This window comes from Salmo salar, chromosome 05 (genome assembly GCF_965601325.2).
Source record: "Salmo salar chromosome 05, fSalSal1, whole genome shotgun sequence".
Lineage (NCBI taxonomy): Eukaryota > Metazoa > Chordata > Actinopteri > Salmoniformes > Salmonidae > Salmo > Salmo salar.
Genome location: NC_138295.1, coordinates 67,755,981 through 67,776,256, shown reverse-complemented (window position 1 = coordinate 67,776,256; position 20,276 = coordinate 67,755,981). Strand labels below are relative to the sequence as shown.

The 20,276-nt window shown below is 47.7% G+C and overlaps 1 protein-coding gene across 2 annotated transcripts in view; it reads left to right on the top strand.

Annotated features, from left to right (window-relative positions):
* ascc3 (activating signal cointegrator 1 complex subunit 3) overlaps positions 1-20,276 on the top strand; it is a 173,211-nt gene that overhangs the window by 63,870 nt on the left and 89,065 nt on the right. For both annotated transcript variants that reach the window (XM_082975440.1, XM_082975441.1), the window contains exons 12-15: positions 5,578-5,742; positions 11,857-12,033; positions 12,445-12,516; positions 17,825-17,959. In XM_082975440.1, the coding sequence (XP_082831566.1) occupies positions 5,578-5,742; positions 11,857-12,033; positions 12,445-12,516; positions 17,825-17,959 (549 nt within the window). The remainder of the gene's footprint in view (positions 1-5,577; positions 5,743-11,856; positions 12,034-12,444; positions 12,517-17,824; positions 17,960-20,276) is intronic.

The following is a 20,276-nucleotide window of genomic DNA, read 5'->3' as shown; positions in this document are numbered from 1 at the left end:
TCTGGGTCTCCATATCTTATCTCTCTCTCCCTCATCTATACTACCCCCCCTCTTCATTTTCCTGATTCCTTGTTCTCAGCAGCCTTATTTGTAGTTGCCATGGTGACTACAGTTAGTTGTACTGTAAAATACCAAATTCATATCCTGTTTATTGTCCACTGTATTTGTGCCTTTGAAGGTGGTGCTTGTATTTTAGCACAGGGGGGAGAGGAGATGCTTTCAAAATGATTAATCAATTGTCCAATCCAATTGTAACAGCTCCCCAGAAAATCAACCAATTAGGTTGTTTGCCTCAGTGAGTGGCCTGTAAATGAGTTTGTTCTTGTCTCGAATGTGTTTGGCGATAGCTCTGTCAACCAGGTGTGTATTCTCTCAATGGTAAAATCATTCATATTTCCCACTACTTCTCCCTTGTTTTATATTCATTTCATTAAGTATATATTTGAATTATTAGTCATTATTTTCCCCAGAGCGTTTGACTGTATGTGTGAGTCAACGCTGCGTGTGTGGAACAGGAAGGGGAAAAAGAGGATGAATGGGATTTGTGAAACAAAAAGGAGGGTGGAGTGAAGGATGTAGGCTAAACTCCTTCCCATCTAGTGAGCGCCTCACTGATGGAGGGGGTGAGAGGAGGGGGTGAGAGGTAGACGGAGGGAGACTGAGGGAGACAGAGAGGAAGGAGTAGGCTGAAAAGGTTGCCAAGAACAAGCATATCTAGCAAATCCAAAAGAGGATAGTAGAGCTTAGACTTCAGAGGTTCATAAACCTCCTGGTACTTAAGGATAGAGAGATGAAAGCAGAGAGAGACAGTGAAAGAGAGAGAAATAGAGGGAGAGGGGGGGGGGAGATGTGAGTCTTGAGAATGAGGTCAATACCAGTTAATCTGGAGGTGTGTGTCTGGGTGCGTGTGTACGTGCGTTTGTTTCCTTGTGAGAGAGAGGGCACACACACACACTTTTAATGAGGATGGACTGGCAGAGGCTCAACAATATTATCCTTACCCCCTGCATACTCCCACCAACCAGCCTTGCTTCTCTATCTACCCAGACTGTAGAGCTTTGGATGAAATACAATTTCATGAAATGACCTGTTTCTGCTAGTGTGGAGTAAGTGTATTAAAACTCCAATAACAACTCCATTAAAGGTCACTAGGTACTATAAAGTTAGCTCAAGAGACCTCAGGGTAAATAAGGAGGATTTTTTAAAATTATCCTCATACATTTTTGTTATCTGAAACAACTTTCTAACAGACCTTTCTATTTCTCCCTCCCTCCCTCCCTCCCTCCCTCCCTCCCTCCCTCCCTCCCTCCCTCCCTCCCTCCCTCCCTCCCTCCCTCCCTCCCTCCCTCCCTCCCTCCCTCCCTCCCTCCCTCCCTCCCTCTTACAGACATACTCACACCAGTGTTTGTTTCTCACTGTTTGCATATATGTGTGATGTCGTTGCTGTAGTTCGATACAGAGAAGATAAGCATTCCTGCAATATTATTCTGTTGAAATTGAATTTGATCTGTGAGAAATTAAGCTAATTAATGACTTACTTTATATGTACATACTGTATTCTCCACATAGCTCATCCTACATAACTACTTCCGTACATGCATTCCTTGTAGTAGTATTGTACAGTTAGAAACTTACTGCACTTCTGGAGCTAGAAACACAACTATTTCCCTGCACCTGCTTTTACATCTGCTGGTCTGTTCGCAACAAATAAACAATGATTTGATTTCTGTGTCTGCTATGTCACTGCTATTGTCACAACTCCCATCAAAAACATGCAGTGGATGTGCGAACACACAAACACAGTTGGATACATTTGTAGCCTTGACAAGCTATTAGTCCTTCACTTACAGTATGAAAGCAGTGAAACAATTCTACCCTCTTACCTTTCCCTCCTCGCAAACACCCCCTCTCTATGGCACTGATAGTTACCATGGTAACAGTAGATTTGCTTGGAGTGGCTGCTGGCTGGCAGAAATGCCAGTCTGCGGGTGGGTGGGTGAATGAGCAGTGGGCGTACTGGTCCTGCTGGTCCCTCCCCCTCAGTCCAGAGAGTAGATATTAACTTAATGACAGAGTGGCCCCCTGGCGCTCTGCTCCACAGACAGACATACAGAAAGACACGCACGCACAGACCTCCAGACAGACCGCCAGACAGACCGTCCGAGACAGGGAGACAGACAGACCGTCAGACAGGTAGACAGACAGACCGTCCGAGACAGGTAGACAGACAGACCGCCAGACAGACCGTCCGAGACAGGTAGACAGACAGACCGTCAGACAGGTAGACAGACAGACCGTCCGAGACAGGTAGACAGACAGACCGTCAGACAGGTAGACAGACAGACCGTCCGAGACAGGTAGACAGACAGACCGTCAGACAGGTAGACAGACAGACCGTCCGAGACAGGTAGACAGACAGACCGTCAGACAGGTAGACAGACAGACCGTCAGACAGGTAGACAGACAGACCGTCCGAGACAGGTAGACAGACAGACCGTCAGACAGGTAGACAGACAGACCGTCAGACAGGTAGACAGACAGACCGTCAGACAGGTAGATAGACAGACTGTCCGAGACAGGTAGACAGACAGACCGTCCGAGACAGGTAGACAGACAGACCGTCCGAGACAGGTAGACAGACAGACCGTCCGAGACAGGTAGACAGACAGACCGTCCGAGACAGGTAGACAGACAGACCGTCAGACAGGTAGACAGACAGACCGTCAGACAGGTAGATAGACAGACCGTCCGAGACAGGTAGACAGACAGACCGTCAGACAGGTAGACAGACAGACCGTCAGACAGGTAGATAGACAGACTGTCCGAGACAGGTAGACAGACAGACCGTCCGAGACAGGTAGACAGACAGACCGTCAGACAGGTAGACAGACAGACCGTCAGACAGGTAGACAGACAGACCGTCAGACAGGTAGATAGACAGACTGTCCGAGACAGGTAGACAGACAGACCGTCCGAGACAGGTAGACAGACAGACCGTCCGAGACAGGTAGACAGACAGACCGTCCGAGACAGGTAGACAGACAGACCGTCCGAGACAGGTAGACAGACAGACCGTCCGAGACAGGTAGACAGACAGACCGTCAGACAGGTAGACAGACAGACCGTCAGACAGGTAGACAGACAGACCGTCAGACAGGTAGACAGACAGACCGTCAGACAGGTAGACAGACAGACCGTCAGACAGGTAGATAGACAGACTGTCCGAGACAGGTAGACAGACAGACCGTCCGAGACAGGTAGACAGACAGACCGTCCGAGACAGGTAGACAGACAGACCGTCCGAGACAGGTAGACAGACAGACCGTCCGAGACAGGTAGACAGACAGACCGTCAGACAGGTAGATAGACAGACCGTCCGAGACAGGTAGACAGAGAGACCGTCAGACAGGTAGACAGACAGACCGTCAGACAGGTAGACAGACAGACCGTCAGACAGGTAGATAGACAGACCGTCCGAGACAGGTAGACAGACAGACCGTCAGACAGGTAGACAGACAGACCGTCAGACAGGTAGACAGACAGACCGCCAGACAAACCGTCCGAGACAGGTAGACAGACAGACCGTCAGACAGGTAGACAGACAGACCGTCAGACAGGTAGACAGACAGACCGTCAGACAGGTAATTAGTAGATAAGTGGTAGTATGGGAAGACCTCGCCATGGACCCGGGTTCCACATGGCTGCACACATCACTGTTACCACGCTGGGTAGAGCTGCCTGGGTAGCGCCCCCCTCATTCACATCACATAGCAATATAGGGTCGGTTTCTCAGACACACATTAGGCTTAGTCCTAGACTAAAATGCTCTTTCAATGGAGATTCTCCATTCAGTATGATTTTTGTTCAAGGCTAGGCTTAATTAATCTGTGTGTTCAGCTCCGTGTGTTCCAGAATTGTTCTGATCCACTGGGTGCACGTTGGGTAGAGCCCCACTCATCATCATATGGCTGAGTCTGACCACCACAGACGAGCTGCAACTTGCACATCAGAACAGTTCTAGGACACTATTTCTACGTGATCATCATGGAACGTTGATTTGAATGTGGATGTGCATTCTAAATGTTCTATAATGGAAACCCACTTTGACACAGGTCTTTATCCGCCCCATTGTGTTCCAGGACTGCACTCTCTTCTATTTCACCAGCTGCATATTCACAGATATTGTATTTTTTCTAGGGGAGGGTTTTTCAAGCACTTCAATCAATCCGTGGGAGTGTCTCCAACCATAAATGTAAAACACTTAGCAGCCAGTCATAGAAATAAATAACGAGATCAATATCAGTGTTATTAAAAACAATGCAAGGAAAATGAGGGTTTCCTGTTAAGTCAAATGGCGTCTTGTCATTGTTTTTGTTGTGTAATTAAAGAAAGTCGTTGGTTTGGAAGCCAGAGCTTCCATTTAGATGAACCTGCAGCCTAATTAAGACAGCCACTTCTCTCTCTGCTAGCACCGTGCCAGTCTCTAATGGCAGTGTGTGTGCGTGGCCGTTTCGTCTCTGCTAGGAAGGAGCCAGATGGATTTAAATGCAAACTAGAGTCTAATGAACTGATTTTACAAAAAGTGTCTAATAGGAATTTCCACACACCCAGACAGCGCACACACACACCCAGACAGCGCGCACGCACACACACACACACACACACACCCACACACACACACACACACACACACCCAGACCCAGACAGCGCACACACACACCCAGACGGCGCGCACGCGCACACACACACACACACACACACACACACCGATGGGTTGGCAAACAGCTCGCACACCATTCATTATGCAATGTTCTATTTTTCTATCGTCAGACGCTTAATTGCACTAGAACGATGGCTCCGAAGGGCCCAAAGGGTCCGGGTTTTAAACGGGAACAGGTGAGATGATGATTAAGAAGATGGCAAGGGAGGAGAGAGGGATGAACTGATAACACAGATGATGGATAGAGGGATGAACTGATAACACAGATGATGGATAGAGGGATGAACTGATAACACAGATGATGGATAGAGGGATGAACTGATAACACAGATGATGGATAGAGGGATGAACTGATAACACAGATGATGGATAGAGGGATGAACTGATAAAACAGATGATGGATAGAGGGATGAACTGATAACACAGATGATGGATAGAGGGATGAACTGATAACACAGATGATGGATAGAGGGATGAACTGATAAAACAGATGATGGATAGAGGGATGAACTGATAACACAGATGATGGATAGAGGGATGAACTGATAACACAGATGATGGATAGAGGGATGAACTGATAACACAGATGATGGATAGAGTGCTCTGGTTGCAGGTGGTGTATATAACACGAGTAGGGCCCAGAGTTTTTCTTGATCACGTGACCTGGACAGGAAGAACTCTGTCCCCTAGTTAAACACAGGACCCTGGTCTGATGGTAAGGAAGAACTCCTTGACCTAAAAATGTCATGGATTTGGAGTATATGGGGCTGAACAGGTACTTTTGGATCGACCTACAAATCAAGTCTGTTTGTGTTCATCTGTCTGTCACTGACGGTGTGTGTCCATCTGTTTTCCAGATGCTGGTGACCACCCCTGAGAAGTGGGACGTGGTGACCAGGAAGAGCGTTGGGGATGTGGCCCTGTCCCAGATTGTAAAGCTCCTCATCCTGGACGAGGTGCATCTGCTACACGAGGACAGAGGACCAGTTCTGGAGAGCCTGGTGGCCAGGACACTACGACAGGTTAGAACCTCTCTGTCTCAGCATAAGTCTCTTAAAAAAATATAAATATATATTGGTAGCACTGGTGCTCCCAACTTTAAAAAGTTAGTAGCACAAAATAAAATGTAGGAACACCAGAAAAGCAGATTTTTAAATTGGTTTGAGATAAAGCCTATATTGGGCATATATGACTTATATCTACTTTTGAAGCACATGCTGTGGCTAGAAACTATAACCCTTTAAAGACATTGTTTATTGTCAATTATTATATATATATTTTTAACCTTACTTAAATGGTAACCTATCCAACAATGACCTATTAAAAGCAGTTCTGTAGCAATGAGGTTTGTGCAGTAGGCTATAGGCCCAATACATTATCACTGCATATTGGCTATGCTTGAATTGACCTGCCAATGTTCTTCTCAGATGATTTAAGTATTTCAAAACGTATGGTTTATGATCACACCGGTAATAGATCAGTTGTTGTATTACTTGTGACGCCCAGCTGAGTGAGCATTCATTTTAATAATGTGCTTTTTTTTATTTCACTGGACTGATGGTCAGTTTCAGCGGGGGGGGGGGAGCACATCACAGGGTCTGCCTCTCACCATCCCTCTACTCTCCCTCCCTCCCTCCGCTGAGACTGACTGTGACCAAAAAGGGACGTCATCCAGCTCATGGTGGAACTCGAGTCTCATGCTCAAATTCATGTTGTTCCTATGACCAGTGAAAGTGAAATATTCCTCCATATAAAAATAGACACAAGTTGACAATAATAACAATGCAAGCATTACGATACGCTTTGCTACTCATTCATTGCAGCTGCCGTGCTGGTTGAAATACGAGTGGAAGAAGGGAGAAGCTCATTTAATGGGGTATGAAAGTGTTCAATAAAAAGTGGTTACAGTGCTGAATAAAACTGTAAACGTGAACTCACTCATAAAAGCAGCAGCTCTTTGCTCTCTGTCATGGTTTTAAAGTCTCACAGTATCAATTCTGCTGTGCATCAAGGAAACTGCAGACACGGTGATCTGAGCCATCCGATTGGCCAGCTGTAGGCCTATAGGTGCACTTGATTTGCTCTCTGGGCTGGTGAGTAAGGCACTCGGAGGCAGCAGTACAGCGAAGCCTAATCATAACAATTATTCTGGTTGAACACGTTTTTGCAGTCGCACTGGTGACCCCAAAATAAAATTCCAGGTCGTACAGCAAAATATTTTTGAGCATATGCCACCAAAATGGTCGCACTTTAGAGCCCTGGTCCCAGCCCTTATCCTACCCTGTCCCCCCTTGTCCCCTCTCACCACACCAGCCTGGCGGTCAGCCCACTGCGACAGGTCAGTCCCTCCCTCTATCATTACACCAGGCGAACATTATGCACAGGGACATTCATATTATTATTAGTACAACACACAGTCATTCTCATTCAACCATATCAGGTTTCTGTCATTGTTAAATATTGTAAGGGTTTTGTCTAGTTTTTGTTTGTGGAGCTGTGTGTTTACCTCAGAGTCAGTGATTTAGCTTTAGTTAGCCTGTCTGTCTGTGGGCTGTGCTGCCTGTGCTTTGTGTTTCTGCGTCTGAGTAGGATGCCTGATTCCCTCTTATGATGATTGACAGCGTCCTGCGCAGGAATCAGCCCGGCCGTGATTATGCAAATTTAGACAGTCTGGGAAGTGGGAGCCATCGTTCCGGAGTGTCCCGCAACCGTGTTCCATTGTGACGAGCTAGCGTCAGGTGTCAATCCCAGCCAGGGAGGAAATGAATAAATGGAGGGGGGATAGAGAGATGCATGGTAGGAATTTTCACGGTCTCCTAGGTGACGAGGGATTGAATTATGTTTTTTCTTCTCCATGGGCAGACACGCACACATCAATATACCAATATGAATGTTAAAATACTCATGATAGATATAAAAGTTGGAGATGAAAGAGAGGAGTGTTGAGAACAAAATGGAGAAAGAGATCGATCAGACAGGGGAGAGACTGAGAGAGAAGGATGCTGAAAGGATATAGTGCTGCTGTTTATTTATTTATTTATTTTAGTGTGCCGTGACGTCGGGGACCTCTGGGTGGGTAAGGTTAACCGGCAGGTAATTGAAAAGCAGTCTGTACGTCTGACCGCTGTTGACTCCGTTCACAGCCTATTCATGTGCAGCTCTAGCTGCTATCGCTGGAGAAGGGCTGAGGGAGCGTCCTGGCCACACGCCTACCCAGAGGCTCTCCTAGACCGCACACTGCAGCCTCTTCGTCTGTCCCTTCGCATTTGTCTAGGGTGTTACAAACACTATAACTAGCGTTTGTCACGGAGCCGTGGGCTGTTATGAAGGCATATAACACGTCTTATAATGCATTATGACTGTTCATTTGACCTATACACAGGCAGGTACATCAGAGGCAGTGTTTTTAGGGGTTTTTTTGCACATAAAATCCAAGATGGATCCAAGCGTCCTGAGTAGAACAGCAGAAATGTCTTTCCTGTGTTTCTCCAGCCAGCGTTTGTAATTAAGGTGTTGTGCCGTACTGGAGCCAACAGTCAACAGCACATTGGAAGGTGTCTTTAAGACACTGTGAATTATTGATTGGCGCACAGTAAGCAGGATTGTCGCCTCTGGAAGTACATAAAGGAGTCCACCTCATCAATAAAACATGAAGAGGTAGAGAGGAAACGACGCAAGAGTTCTCGGAAGGAGAAGGACTGGGTCTTTAGTTCTCTGGTTTCCAAGAAGAGACAAGTCAGTCAGAGAACAGACAGCACTGCAGACACTGGGCTCTGTTGTAGAGCCTTCCAGGGAAGTCTGTGGGGGTCCAGAAAGCCTAAAGCTGTGGTCTGTGGTTGCTCTACAAGTCTTCAGGTCTCAGCCACAGTCATAACCCACAAATCATATCTCATATATGATCATATCAATATTTTGGTTAACCATCAAAGTTGTGGTAACTTTGATCCAGAGTACACAGGAGTACATGGAACAACCAGACTTCAGAATGATATGTGCTTCAGTGAGACGGTGAGGAAGGGTGATGGTGTGTATCTTTATTGAGAAATGACAAGCTTAGATAGACCTATAAACCATTGGAGAAACGTGCTCAGGCCACAGTAGAGAAATCCACCATATCTTATTCCTCCTCAAACGAACCCACAAATATAGACACATAAGAAACCGGAGTCTTTATGGTTCACTCTTTCTCCCTCCCGAAGAAGTTCAGTCATTGCGTTTTTTTTCTTCTTTTTTTTGGAAGTTGACATACTTAGCATCCATTCCTACCCACAATACTCCAGGAGTTGAAGGACCCCAAACCCATTGCACAGATACCCCCAACTATAACTACACACACACACACACACACACACACACACACACACACACACACACACACACACACACACACACACACACTACTACACACACACACATTACTACACACACACACACACATTACTACACACACACACACACAAAACTCTCACACACACACACATTACTACACACACACACACACACACACACACACACACACACACACACACACACACACACACACACACAAACTCTCACACACACACACATCCCTCCTGTCCAATTACCTCTACACCTGACAGGCTAGCCTAATTGTTAGTGCTTTCTGCTGGAGGAGCCACGGCTGGAGGAGCCACGGCTGGAGGAGCCACGGCTGGAGGAGCCACGGCTGGTGCTCCTGACACAGGAGGAACAGGGTCCTTAAGTTCACATCTTTTTAACCTCATGAATATGGTAATCCCTGTCTCTAAATAAGTCGAGGCTCTAAAGGATGTTTTATTTTCCTGCTTTCTCTTTATGTAAATATAGGATGATCACTGAAGCAGTTATCACGTGATGTTTTGCTTGTCAAAGTTTTGGTTTATTTAATTTTCTCCCGTCGTCGGGTAGACTCATTCCAGGCTTTATATTGCTCCGGAGATAAACATTTGGTTATTACCTGCATCACCGTTCATCACTGGAGGCATTAGGGTGGATGGCTCTTTGGTAAAGTATCATAGATGCAGAAGTGTTGAATACTGTATAATGAACTATCGCTAATCATGTAATGTGTTGGTATTGCTGAAACAATGAATAGACTATCTAGGACAAAGCTCAGGGAAAGCAGCCGCCCTCTAGAGCCCATTAACAGTGAGAGTAATGGAGAAATGGTGTGCATAAGAAGCCCACTATCCACTCAACCAGGCTGACTGGGGCACTGTTAATGAACGTAATGTGTGTCTACAGTATGGACTGCTTTGTACCACTGGGCTGACACAGTGCTGTGTGTGTGTTAGCCCTGGCCCGGATCAGCCTATCAGCTGCCAGGGATTGGCTGGGCCCTATCTTGATAGTGGGTATAGACGGGTACTGCATCACATTAAAAGCCTTACCAATCTTCCCTGTCACACTCACCACAGGAGGCAAGGAGATAGGCCTCTCACACATGCACTCACGCTCTCTCTCTCGCTGCTCTCTGTCTGCATCTATCTGTTCTCTCTCCCTCGCTGCCCTCTGTCTGCATCTATCTGTTTTCTCTCTCCCTCGCTGCCCTCTGTCTGCATCTATCTGTTTTCTCTCTCCCTCGCTGCTCTCTGTCTGCATCTATCTGTTCTCTCTCTCCCTCGCTGCTCTCTGTCTGCATTTATCTGTTTCTCTCTCCCTCGCTGCTTTCTGTCTGCATTTATCTGTTCTCTCTCCCTCGCTGCTCTCTGTCTGCATTTATCTGTTCTCTCTCCCTCGCTGCTTTCTGTCTGCATTTATCTGTTTTCTCTCTCCCTCGCTGCTCTCTGTCTGCATTTATCTGTTCTCTCTCTCCCTCGCTGCTCTCTGTCTGCATTTATCTGTTTTCTCTCTCCCTCGCTGCTCTCTGTCTGCATCTATCTGTTCTCTCTCTCCTCGCTGCTCTCTGTCTGCATCTATCTGTTCTCTCCCTCGCTGCTCTCTGTCTGCATCTATCTGTTCTCTCTCCCTCGCTGCTCTCTGTCTGCATCTATCTGTTCTCTCTCCCTCGCTGCTCTCTGTCTGCATCTATCTGTTCTCTCTCCCTCGCTGCTCTCTGTCTGCATCTATCTGTTCTCTCTCCCTCGCTGCTCTCTGTCTGCATCTATCTGTTCTCTCCCCTCGCTGCTCTCTGTCTGCATCTATCTGTTCTCTCTCCCTCGCTGCTCTCTGTCTGCATCTATCTGTTCTCTCTCCCTCGCTGCTCTCTGTCTGCATCTATCTGTTCTCTCTCCCTCGCTGCTCTCTGTCTGCATCTATCTGTTCTCTCTCCCTCGCTGCTCTCTGTCTGCATTTATCTGTTCTCTCTCCCTCGCTGCTCTCTGTCTGCATCTATCTGTTTTCTCTCTCCCTCGCTGCTCTCTGTCTGCATCTATCTGTTCTCTCTCCCTCGCTGCTCTCTGTCTGCATCTATCTGTTCTCTCTCCCTCGCTGCTCTCTGTCTGCATCTATCTGTTCTCTCTCCCTCGCTGCTCTCTGTCTGCATCTATCTGTTCTCTCTCTCCCTCGCTGCTCTCTGTCTGCATCTATCTGTTCTCTCTCCCTCGCTGCTCTCTGTCTGCATCTATCTGTTTTCTCTCTCCCTCGCTGCTCTCTGTCTGCATCTATCTGTTCTCTCTCCCTCGCTGCTCTCTGTCTGCATCTATCTGTTCTCTCTCCCTCGCTGCTCTCTGTCTGCATCTATCTGTTCTCTCTCTCGCTGCTCTCTGTCTGCATCTATCTGTTCTCTCTCTCCCTCGCTGCTCTCTGTCTGCATCTATCTGTTTTCTCTCTCCCTCGCTGCTCTCTGTCTGCATCTATCTGTTCTCGCTCCTTCGCGCTCGCTTTCTTTCTCTCCCATTCGCGTTCTCTCTCCCACACACACAGACAAACCTACACTGTCTTTCTCTCTCTGAAGTGTATGCACGTAGTCCACCTCCCGTGTAAGACAGCACTTCTCTCACTTCCTCCCTGTCGAGGAGACTGGTGTAGGGAAGCATCCAGGTTTGATCCAAATCACCTACTGAAATCACTTTGTGTCATGACTGGTGATGTCCAGTCGGATTGTGATGTCATCATTGTGGGACGTTGCTGTAAGATGTCCATTCAGAGTACGTCATCATGGTGTGATCTTTGACCTTGGTGTGGGTTTATTCCAGGTGGAGTCGACCCAGAGTATGATCCGTATCCTTGGTCTGTCGGCCACGCTGCCCAACTACCTGGACGTGGCCTCCTTCCTCCACGTCAACCCCTACATCGGACTCTTTTACTTCGACAGCCGCTTCAGACCCGTGCCCCTCGGACAGAGCTTCGTAGGCATCAAGACCACCAACAAGGTGACCACACACACACACACACACACACACACTGCTAACACGCATCAAGCTGACCATACTGCCAGAACTCATGTGTCTTCAGCAGGGGCAGGAGTTTTGTTTTACCACGTTCTTCTGAATCATTTGACCTGGTCAAACGTAGGGGAAAGGGGATACCTAGTCAGTTGCACAACTGAATGCATTCAACTGAAATGTGTTTTCTGCATTTAACCCAACCCCTCTGAATCAGAGAGGTGCGGGGGCTGCCTTAATCGATGTCCATGTCATCGGTGCCCGGATAGCAGTTGTTGTTGGCAGGTAACTGCCTTGCTCAAGGGCAGAATGGCAGGTTCGATTCGAACCACCGACCTTTCGTTTACTGGGCCAATGCTCTTAAACAGTTCTAACACAGCTAATATGTCTTTCTCTCAGATCCAGCAGCTTCATGATATGGAGGAGGTTTGCTATGAGAAGGTTCTGGAGCAGATCAGAAATGGACATCAGGTAAGGCTCTCTGTACTGTAGTGTGTGTGTGTTAGTCTGTCTCCCTCTCCAGCCCCCAGCTTTACTCCACCAGACTCACTCCCCCAGCTTTACTCCACCAGACTCACTCCCCCAGCTTTACTCCACCAGACTCACTCCCCCAGCTTTACTCCACCAGACTCACTCCCCCAGCTTTACTCCACCAGACTCACTCCCCCAGCTTTACTCCACCAGACTCACTTCCCCAGCTTTACTCCACCAGACTCACTCCCACAGCTTTACTCCACCAGACTCACTCCCCCAGCTTTACTCCACCAGACTCACTCCCCCAGCTTTACTCCACCAGACTCACTCCCCCAGCTTTACTCCACCAGACTCACTCCCCCAGCTTTACTCCACCAGACTCACTCCCCCAGCTTTACTCCACCAGACTCACTCCCCCAGCTTTACTCCACCAGACTCACTCCCCCAGCTTTACTCCACCAGACTCACTCCCCCAGCTTTACTCCACCAGACTCACTCCCCCAGCTTTACTCCACCAGACTCACTCCCCCAGCTTTACTCCACCAGACTCACTCCCCCAGCTTTACTCCACCAGACTCACTCCCCCAGCTTTACTCCACCAGACTCACTCCCCCAGCTTTACTCCACCAGACTCACTCCCCCAGCTTTACTCCACCAGACTCACTCCCACAGCTTTACTCCACCAGACTCACTCCCCCAGCTTTACTCCACCAGACTCACTCCTACAGCTTTACTCCACCAGACTCACTCCCACAGCTTTACTCCACCAGACTCACTCCCCTACCTTTACTTCACCAGACTCACTCCCACAGCTTTACTCCACCAGACTCACTCCCACAGCTTTACTCCACCAGACTTACTCCCCCAGCTTTACTCCACCAGACTCACTCCCCCAGCTTTACTCCACCAGACTCACTCCTACAGCTTTACTCCACCAGACTCACTCCCACAGCTTTACTCCACCAGACTCACTCCCCCAGCTTTACTCCACCAGACTCACTCCCCCAGCTTTACTCCACCAGACTCACTCCCCCAGCTTTACTCCACCAGACTCACTCCCCCAGCTTTACTCCACCAGACTCACTCCCCCAGCTTTACTCCACCAGACTCACTCCCACAGCTTTACTCCACCAGACTCACTCCCCCAGCTTTACTCCACCAGACTCACTCCTACAGCTTTACTCCACCAGACTCACTCCCACAGCTTTACTCCACCAGACTCACTCCCCTACCTTTACTTCACCAGACTCACTCCCACAGCTTTACTCCACCAGACTCACTCCCACAGCTTTACTCCACCAGACTTACTCCCCCAGCTTTACTCCACCAGACTCACTCCCACAGCTTTACTCCACCAGACTCACTCCCCCAGCTTTACTCCACCAGACTCACTCCCACAGCTTTACTCCACCAGACTCACTCCCACAGCTTTACTCCACCAGACTCACTCCCCCAGCTTTACTCCACCAGACTCACTCCCCCAGCTTTACTCCACCAGACTCACTCCCCCAGCTTTACTCCACCAGACTCACTCCCCCAGCTTTACTCCACCAGACTCACTCCCCCAGCTTTACTCCACCAGACTCACTCCCACAGCTTTACTCCACCAGACTCACTCCCACAGCTTTACTCCACCAGACTCACTCCCACAGCTTTACTCCACCAGACTCACTCCCCCAGCTTTACTCCACCAGACTCACTCCCCCAGCTTTACTCCACCAGACTCACTCCCACAGCTTTACTCCACCAGACTCACTCCCCCAGCTTTACTCCACCAGACTCACTCCCCCAGCTTTACTCCACCAGACTCACTCCCCCAGCTTTACTCCACCAGACTCACTTCCCCAGCTTTACTCCACCAGACTCACTCCCCCAGCTTTACTCCACCAGACTCACTCCCCCAGCTTTACTCCACCAGACTCACTCCCCCAGCTTTACTCCACCAGACTCACTCCCACAGCTTTACTCCACCAGACTCACTCCCCCAGCTTTACTCCACCAGACTCACTCCCCCAGCTTTACTCCACCAGACTCACTCCCCCAGCTTTACTCCACCAGACTCACTTCCCCAGCTTTACTCCACCAGACTCACTCCCCCAGCTTTACTCCACCAGACTCACTTCCACCAGACTCACTCCCCCAGCTTTACTCCACCAGACTCACTTCCCCAGCTTTACTCCACCAGGACTCACTCCCCCAGCTTTACTCCACCAGACTCTCCTCCCCCAGCTTTACTCCACCAGACTCTCCTCCCCCAGCTTCCAGAGTTGTGGATTCATCTGTTTCCACTCAGCCCCATCTGCACTGTGTGTTGAGTTCCCAGTCCAGCCTGCTGGTTCTGTCTGTATCCCCTTAACATACACCCACACACCTATGCGCACAACACGTACACACACTTAGGCACACCACGAGCGCACACACACACGTGTGTGTGTGGTGTGTGTGTGTGTGTGTGTGTGTGTGTGTGTGTGTGTGTACACATTGTCTCATTCAAACACACACAGTGCACAAGTAAATGAATCTACACACAGTTTGCCTGCAGTCAATAAATGTTTTTAAAAGGATCTGAAATACTGTGCCAGGTTCTGGTATCTGAATTGGAAAATGTGGTTTGTGCACAATGTATTATGTGTGGTTTTTGTTTTCAGTCTCTCAGTAGGTGAGTCTAGATGTGTTGTCATCTTTCTGTCTGTGGGTCACAGCCCTGAAGCCAAAACTCTCCAATAGGGAGCATCTGTCTAGGCTCCATATTAAATTGTCAGAAATGGCTGTGACATATATTAATTTCATCTGGGAGGGTGATGGATGGAATTGTCTGGATGAAGCCCGCTGGCCCTCCTGTGCTGGGGTTTCAGCCCGGCAGACGGAACTTTAATAAGCTCTCAAACCAGCGGTTACCGTGGACGCTTCCCTCCTCACAGCTCTGCACTGATAAAACAGCTTCAATAAATAACAGTTTGCTGCAGTGGTCTCTATGGGCCCACAGCGAGGGGATGGAAGAGACGCCAGGCTAGGCTATGCTGCTCAATCTGTGCTAACCCCTGCTTAGTATAGGTAACCCTGCAGAAAAATAGGTTTAACTTTAGGCTAATTAATAGAATAGACTGTTTAGTGATATCACATTGACTTATCGTGTGTGTGTGTGTGTGTGTGTGTGTGTGTGTGTGTGTGTGTGTGTGTGTGTGTGTGTGTGTGTGTGTGTGTGTGTGTGTGTGTGTGTGTGTGTGTGTGTGTGTGTGTGTGTGTGTGTGTGTGTGTGTGTGTGTGTGTGTGTGTGTGATGTACAGCATCACATTAAGGGAATGTTTCACCTCATCTGGCGTTGCTGCCGCAAGTCATTTCCAAACCCCAGACATTCTGTAATTTCTTAAGTCACTGTGCTGAGGAGATGAAACTATCCAGCTAGGCCCTGCTGCTGCTGCTGCCTTCAACATGGCTGAATGGTGACACATTAGACTTGAAGAGAAAGAAGAGAAGTTTCAAGCTGACATTTCAAAATGTTTTGAGCTTGTAATGCATCATAATGCATCATGTAAAATGTGCTACAACATATACAGCACGGATTTGGTGACTCTTCTGTCTCACAAACTCATTTGACTGCTGCTATTGGACAAACTATCCTTACAGGAATATACATTTGAATCCCCCTCCTGAAGATCTATTTCTCTCTCTGTGTGTGTGTGTGTGTGTGTGTGTGTGTGTGTGTGTGTGTGTGTGTGTGTGTGTGTGTCCAGTGAATGTTTGGTAGTGACGTAGTGGTAAAAAATGGTGGGTAAACTGATCGGTGGGTGCAGTGACATTTTCTGAGATGCATTATGATGCATTACATTACATTATGATACATTACATTATGATACATTACATTACATTATGATGCATTACATTATGATGCATTACATTATGATGCATTACATTACATTATGATACGTTACATTACATTATGATACATTACATTACATTATGATGCATTACATTATGATGCATTACATTATGATGCATTACATTACATTATGATACGTTACATTACATTATGATACATTACATTACATTATGATGCATTACATTATGATGCATTACATTATGATGCATTACATTACATTATGATACATGACATTACATTATGATGCATTACATTATGATGCATTACATTATGATGCATTACATTACATTATGATACGTTACATTACATTATGATACATTACATTACATTATGATGCATTACATTATGATGCATTACATTATGATGCATTACATTATGATGCGTTACATTACATTATGATACATGACATTACATTATGATGCATTACATTATGATGCATTACATTATGATACATTACATTATGATACATTACATTACATGCGAAAACATTTTTCAACAAAAATGACAATGTGACTATTTGCATGACAATTAATTGTTATCCAAAATTCCATAATAGGAACAGCCCTGTGTGTGTGCGTGCGTGGTGTGCGTGCGTGTGTGCGTGCGTGTGTGCGGTGTAACTGTGCCAGCCCAGCAGTGAGGGGTTAGACAGAGAACAGTGACAGAGGAGGGATGACACTTCTGAGCTCTGCAGCAGAACAGGAATCAATGGTGGCACATTATCTGTTATGAGGCTCCCACTGTGACTGGTACAAAGACAGAGGAAGGAAACACACCCTTCAGGCCTGTACTCACACACGTTCACATGGATATTAACATGCTATCTCTCATCTCTCCTCCCACTGTCTCTCATATTCTCTCTCCCTCCCTCACTCCTCTCTCTTGTCCCTTTATAGTGTCCTTAAAAGACAAGGGGGAGGGAGGGAGGGAGGGAGGGAGGGAGGGAGGGAGGGAGGGAGGGAGGGTCCTTTGCCTCCATCTCATAACTGTCTTGTATTTCTGTTATTGATTGTTTTGTCTGTGGTATTGACTGTTTTACAAGGGCAGGCTGAGTGTAATAGGAAAATGACAGCCCTTCTCTGTCCTTTAACAAAAGATTAAAATGGCACTGTGACCTTCTTCTGTTCTCATACAGTACAGCAGGAGAGAAGTATCTGCAGTCACAATGGAGCTTTAGTGTGGCAAGGAACAGCACTGTACATACAGTAGTGCTTTTAGATGGAGGAATGTTGTAGCGAACAGTATGGGCTGACCTCTACCTCTATCTCTGTGTGTTTTGACCTTTGACCCCAGACCTGTGTCTGTGTTCTCTGCGTCTTCCAGGTGATGGTGTTTGTCTATGCTCAAGATTGTCTTCTCTCCGTCCTCTGTGTTTTTCCCTTTTAAACCAGACTGACCCGTGTCTCTGTTGTCTGTGTTACCCAGGTGATGGTGTTTGTCCATGCTCGTAATGCCACGGTGAGGACAGCCATGGGGCTGATCGAGATGGCCAAGAACCGTGGAGAGTCTTCCTTCTTCCAGCCAGACCATGGACCGGACTACGGCCAGTGTGAGAAATCAGTAAGGAACATACGTTGGTTTATTTCTGTTTCAGGTGAGGAGTAACTACTGGTTAAGACTAGACCTGGGTTAGGAGTAACTACTGGTTAGGACTAGACCTGGGTTAGGACTAGACCTGGTTTAGGACTAGACCTGGGTTAGGACGAGACCTGGGTTAGGACTAGACCTGGGTTAGGAGTAACTACTGGTTAGGACTAGACCTGGGTTAGGACTAGACCTGGGTTAGGACTAGACCTGGGTTAGGACGAGACCTGGGTTAGGACGAGACCTGGGTTAGGACTAGACCTGGGTTAGGAGTAACTACTGGTTAGGACTAGACCTGGGTTAGGACTAGACCTGGGATAGGACGAGACCTGGGTTAGGACGAGACCTGGGTTAGGACGAGACCTGGGTTAGGACTAGACCTGGGTTAGGAGTAACTACTGGTTAGGACTAGACCTGGGTTAGGACTAGACCTGGGTTAGGACTAGACCTGGGTTAGGACTAGACCTGGGTTAGGACTAGACCTGGGTTAGGACTAGACCTGGGTTAGGAGTAACTACTGGTTAGGAGTAACTACTGGTTAGGAGTAACTACTGGTTAGGAGTAGACCTGGGTTAGGAGTAACTACTGGTTAGGAGTAGACCTGGGTTAGGAGTAACTACTGGTTAGGAGTAGACCTGGGTTAGGAGTAACTACTGGTTAGGAGTAGACCTGGGTTAGGAGTAACTACTGGTTAGGACTAGACCTGGGTTAGGAGTAACTACTGGTTAGGACTAGACCTGGGTTAGGACTAGACCTGGGTTAGGAGTAACTACTGGTTAGGACTAGACCTGGGTTAGGACTAGACCTGGGTTAGGACTAGACCTGGGTTAGGACAAGACCTGGGTTAGGACTAGACCTGGGTTAGGAGTAACTACTGGTTAGGAGTAACTACTGGTTAGGAGTAACTACTGGTTAGGAGTAGACCTGGGTTAGGAGTAACTACTGGTTAGGAGTAGACCTGGGTTAGGAGTAACTACTGGTTAGGAGTAGACCTGGGTTAGGAGTAACTACTGGTTAGGAGTAGACCTGGGTTAGGAGTAACTACTGGTTAGGAGTAGACCTGGGTTAGGAGTAACTACGGGTTAGGAGTAGACCTGGGTTAGGACTAGACCTGGGTTAGGACTAGACCTGGGTTAGGAGTAGACCTGGGTTAGGAGTAGACCTGGGTTAGGACTAGACCTGGGTTAGGACTAGACCTGGGTTAGGACTAGACCTGGGTTAGGACTAGACCTGGGTTAGGAGTAACTACTGGTTAGGAGTAACTACTGGTTAGGAGTAACTACTGGTTAGGAGTAGACCTGGGTTAGGAGTAGACCTGGGTTTGGAGTAGACCTGGGTTAGGAGTAACTACTGGTTAGGAGTAGACCTGGGTTTGGAGTAGACCTGGGTTTGGAGTAGACCTGGGTTTGGAGTAGACCTGGGTTTGGAGTAGACCTGGGTTAGGAGTAACTACTGGTTAGGAGTAGACCTGGGTTAGGAGTAACTACTGGTTAGGAGTAGACCTGGGTTAGGAGTAACTACGGGTTAGGAGTAGACCTGGGTTAGGACTAGACCTGGGTTAGGAGTAGACCTGGGTTAGGAGTAGACCTGGGTTAGGAGTAGACCTGGGTTAGGAGTAGACCTGGGTTAGGAGTAACTACTGGTTAGGAGTAACTACTGGTTAGGAGTAACTACTGGTTAGGAGTAGACCTGGGTTAGGAGTAGACCTGGGTTAGGAGTAGACCTGGGTTAGGAGTAGACCTGGGTTAGGAGTTGACCTGGGTTAGGAGTTGACCTGGGTTAGGAGTTGACCTGGGTTAGGAGTAGACCTGGGTTAGGAGTAACTACTGGTTAGGAGTAGACCTGGGTTAGGAGTAGACCTGGGTTAGGAGTAACTACTGGTTAGGAGAAGACCTGGGTTAGGAGTAACTACTGGTTAGGAGAAGACCTGGGTTAGGAGTAACTACTGGTTAGGAGTAGACCTGGGTTAGGAGTAGACCTGGGTTAGGAGTAGACCTGGGTTAGGAGTAACTACGGGTTAGGAGTAGACCTGGGTTAGGAGTAACTACTGGTTAGGAGTAGACCTGGGTTAGGAGTAGACCTGGGTTAGGAGTAGCTACGGGTTAGGAGTAGCTACGGGTTAGGAGTAGACCTGGGTTAGGAGTAGCTACGGGTTAGGAGTAGCTACGGGTTAGGAGTGGACCTGGGTTAGGAGTAGACCTGGGTTAGGAGTAGCTACGGGTTAGGAGTAGCTACGGGTTAGGAGTAGCTACGGGTTAGGAGTAGACCTGGGTTAGGAGTAAACCTGGGTTAG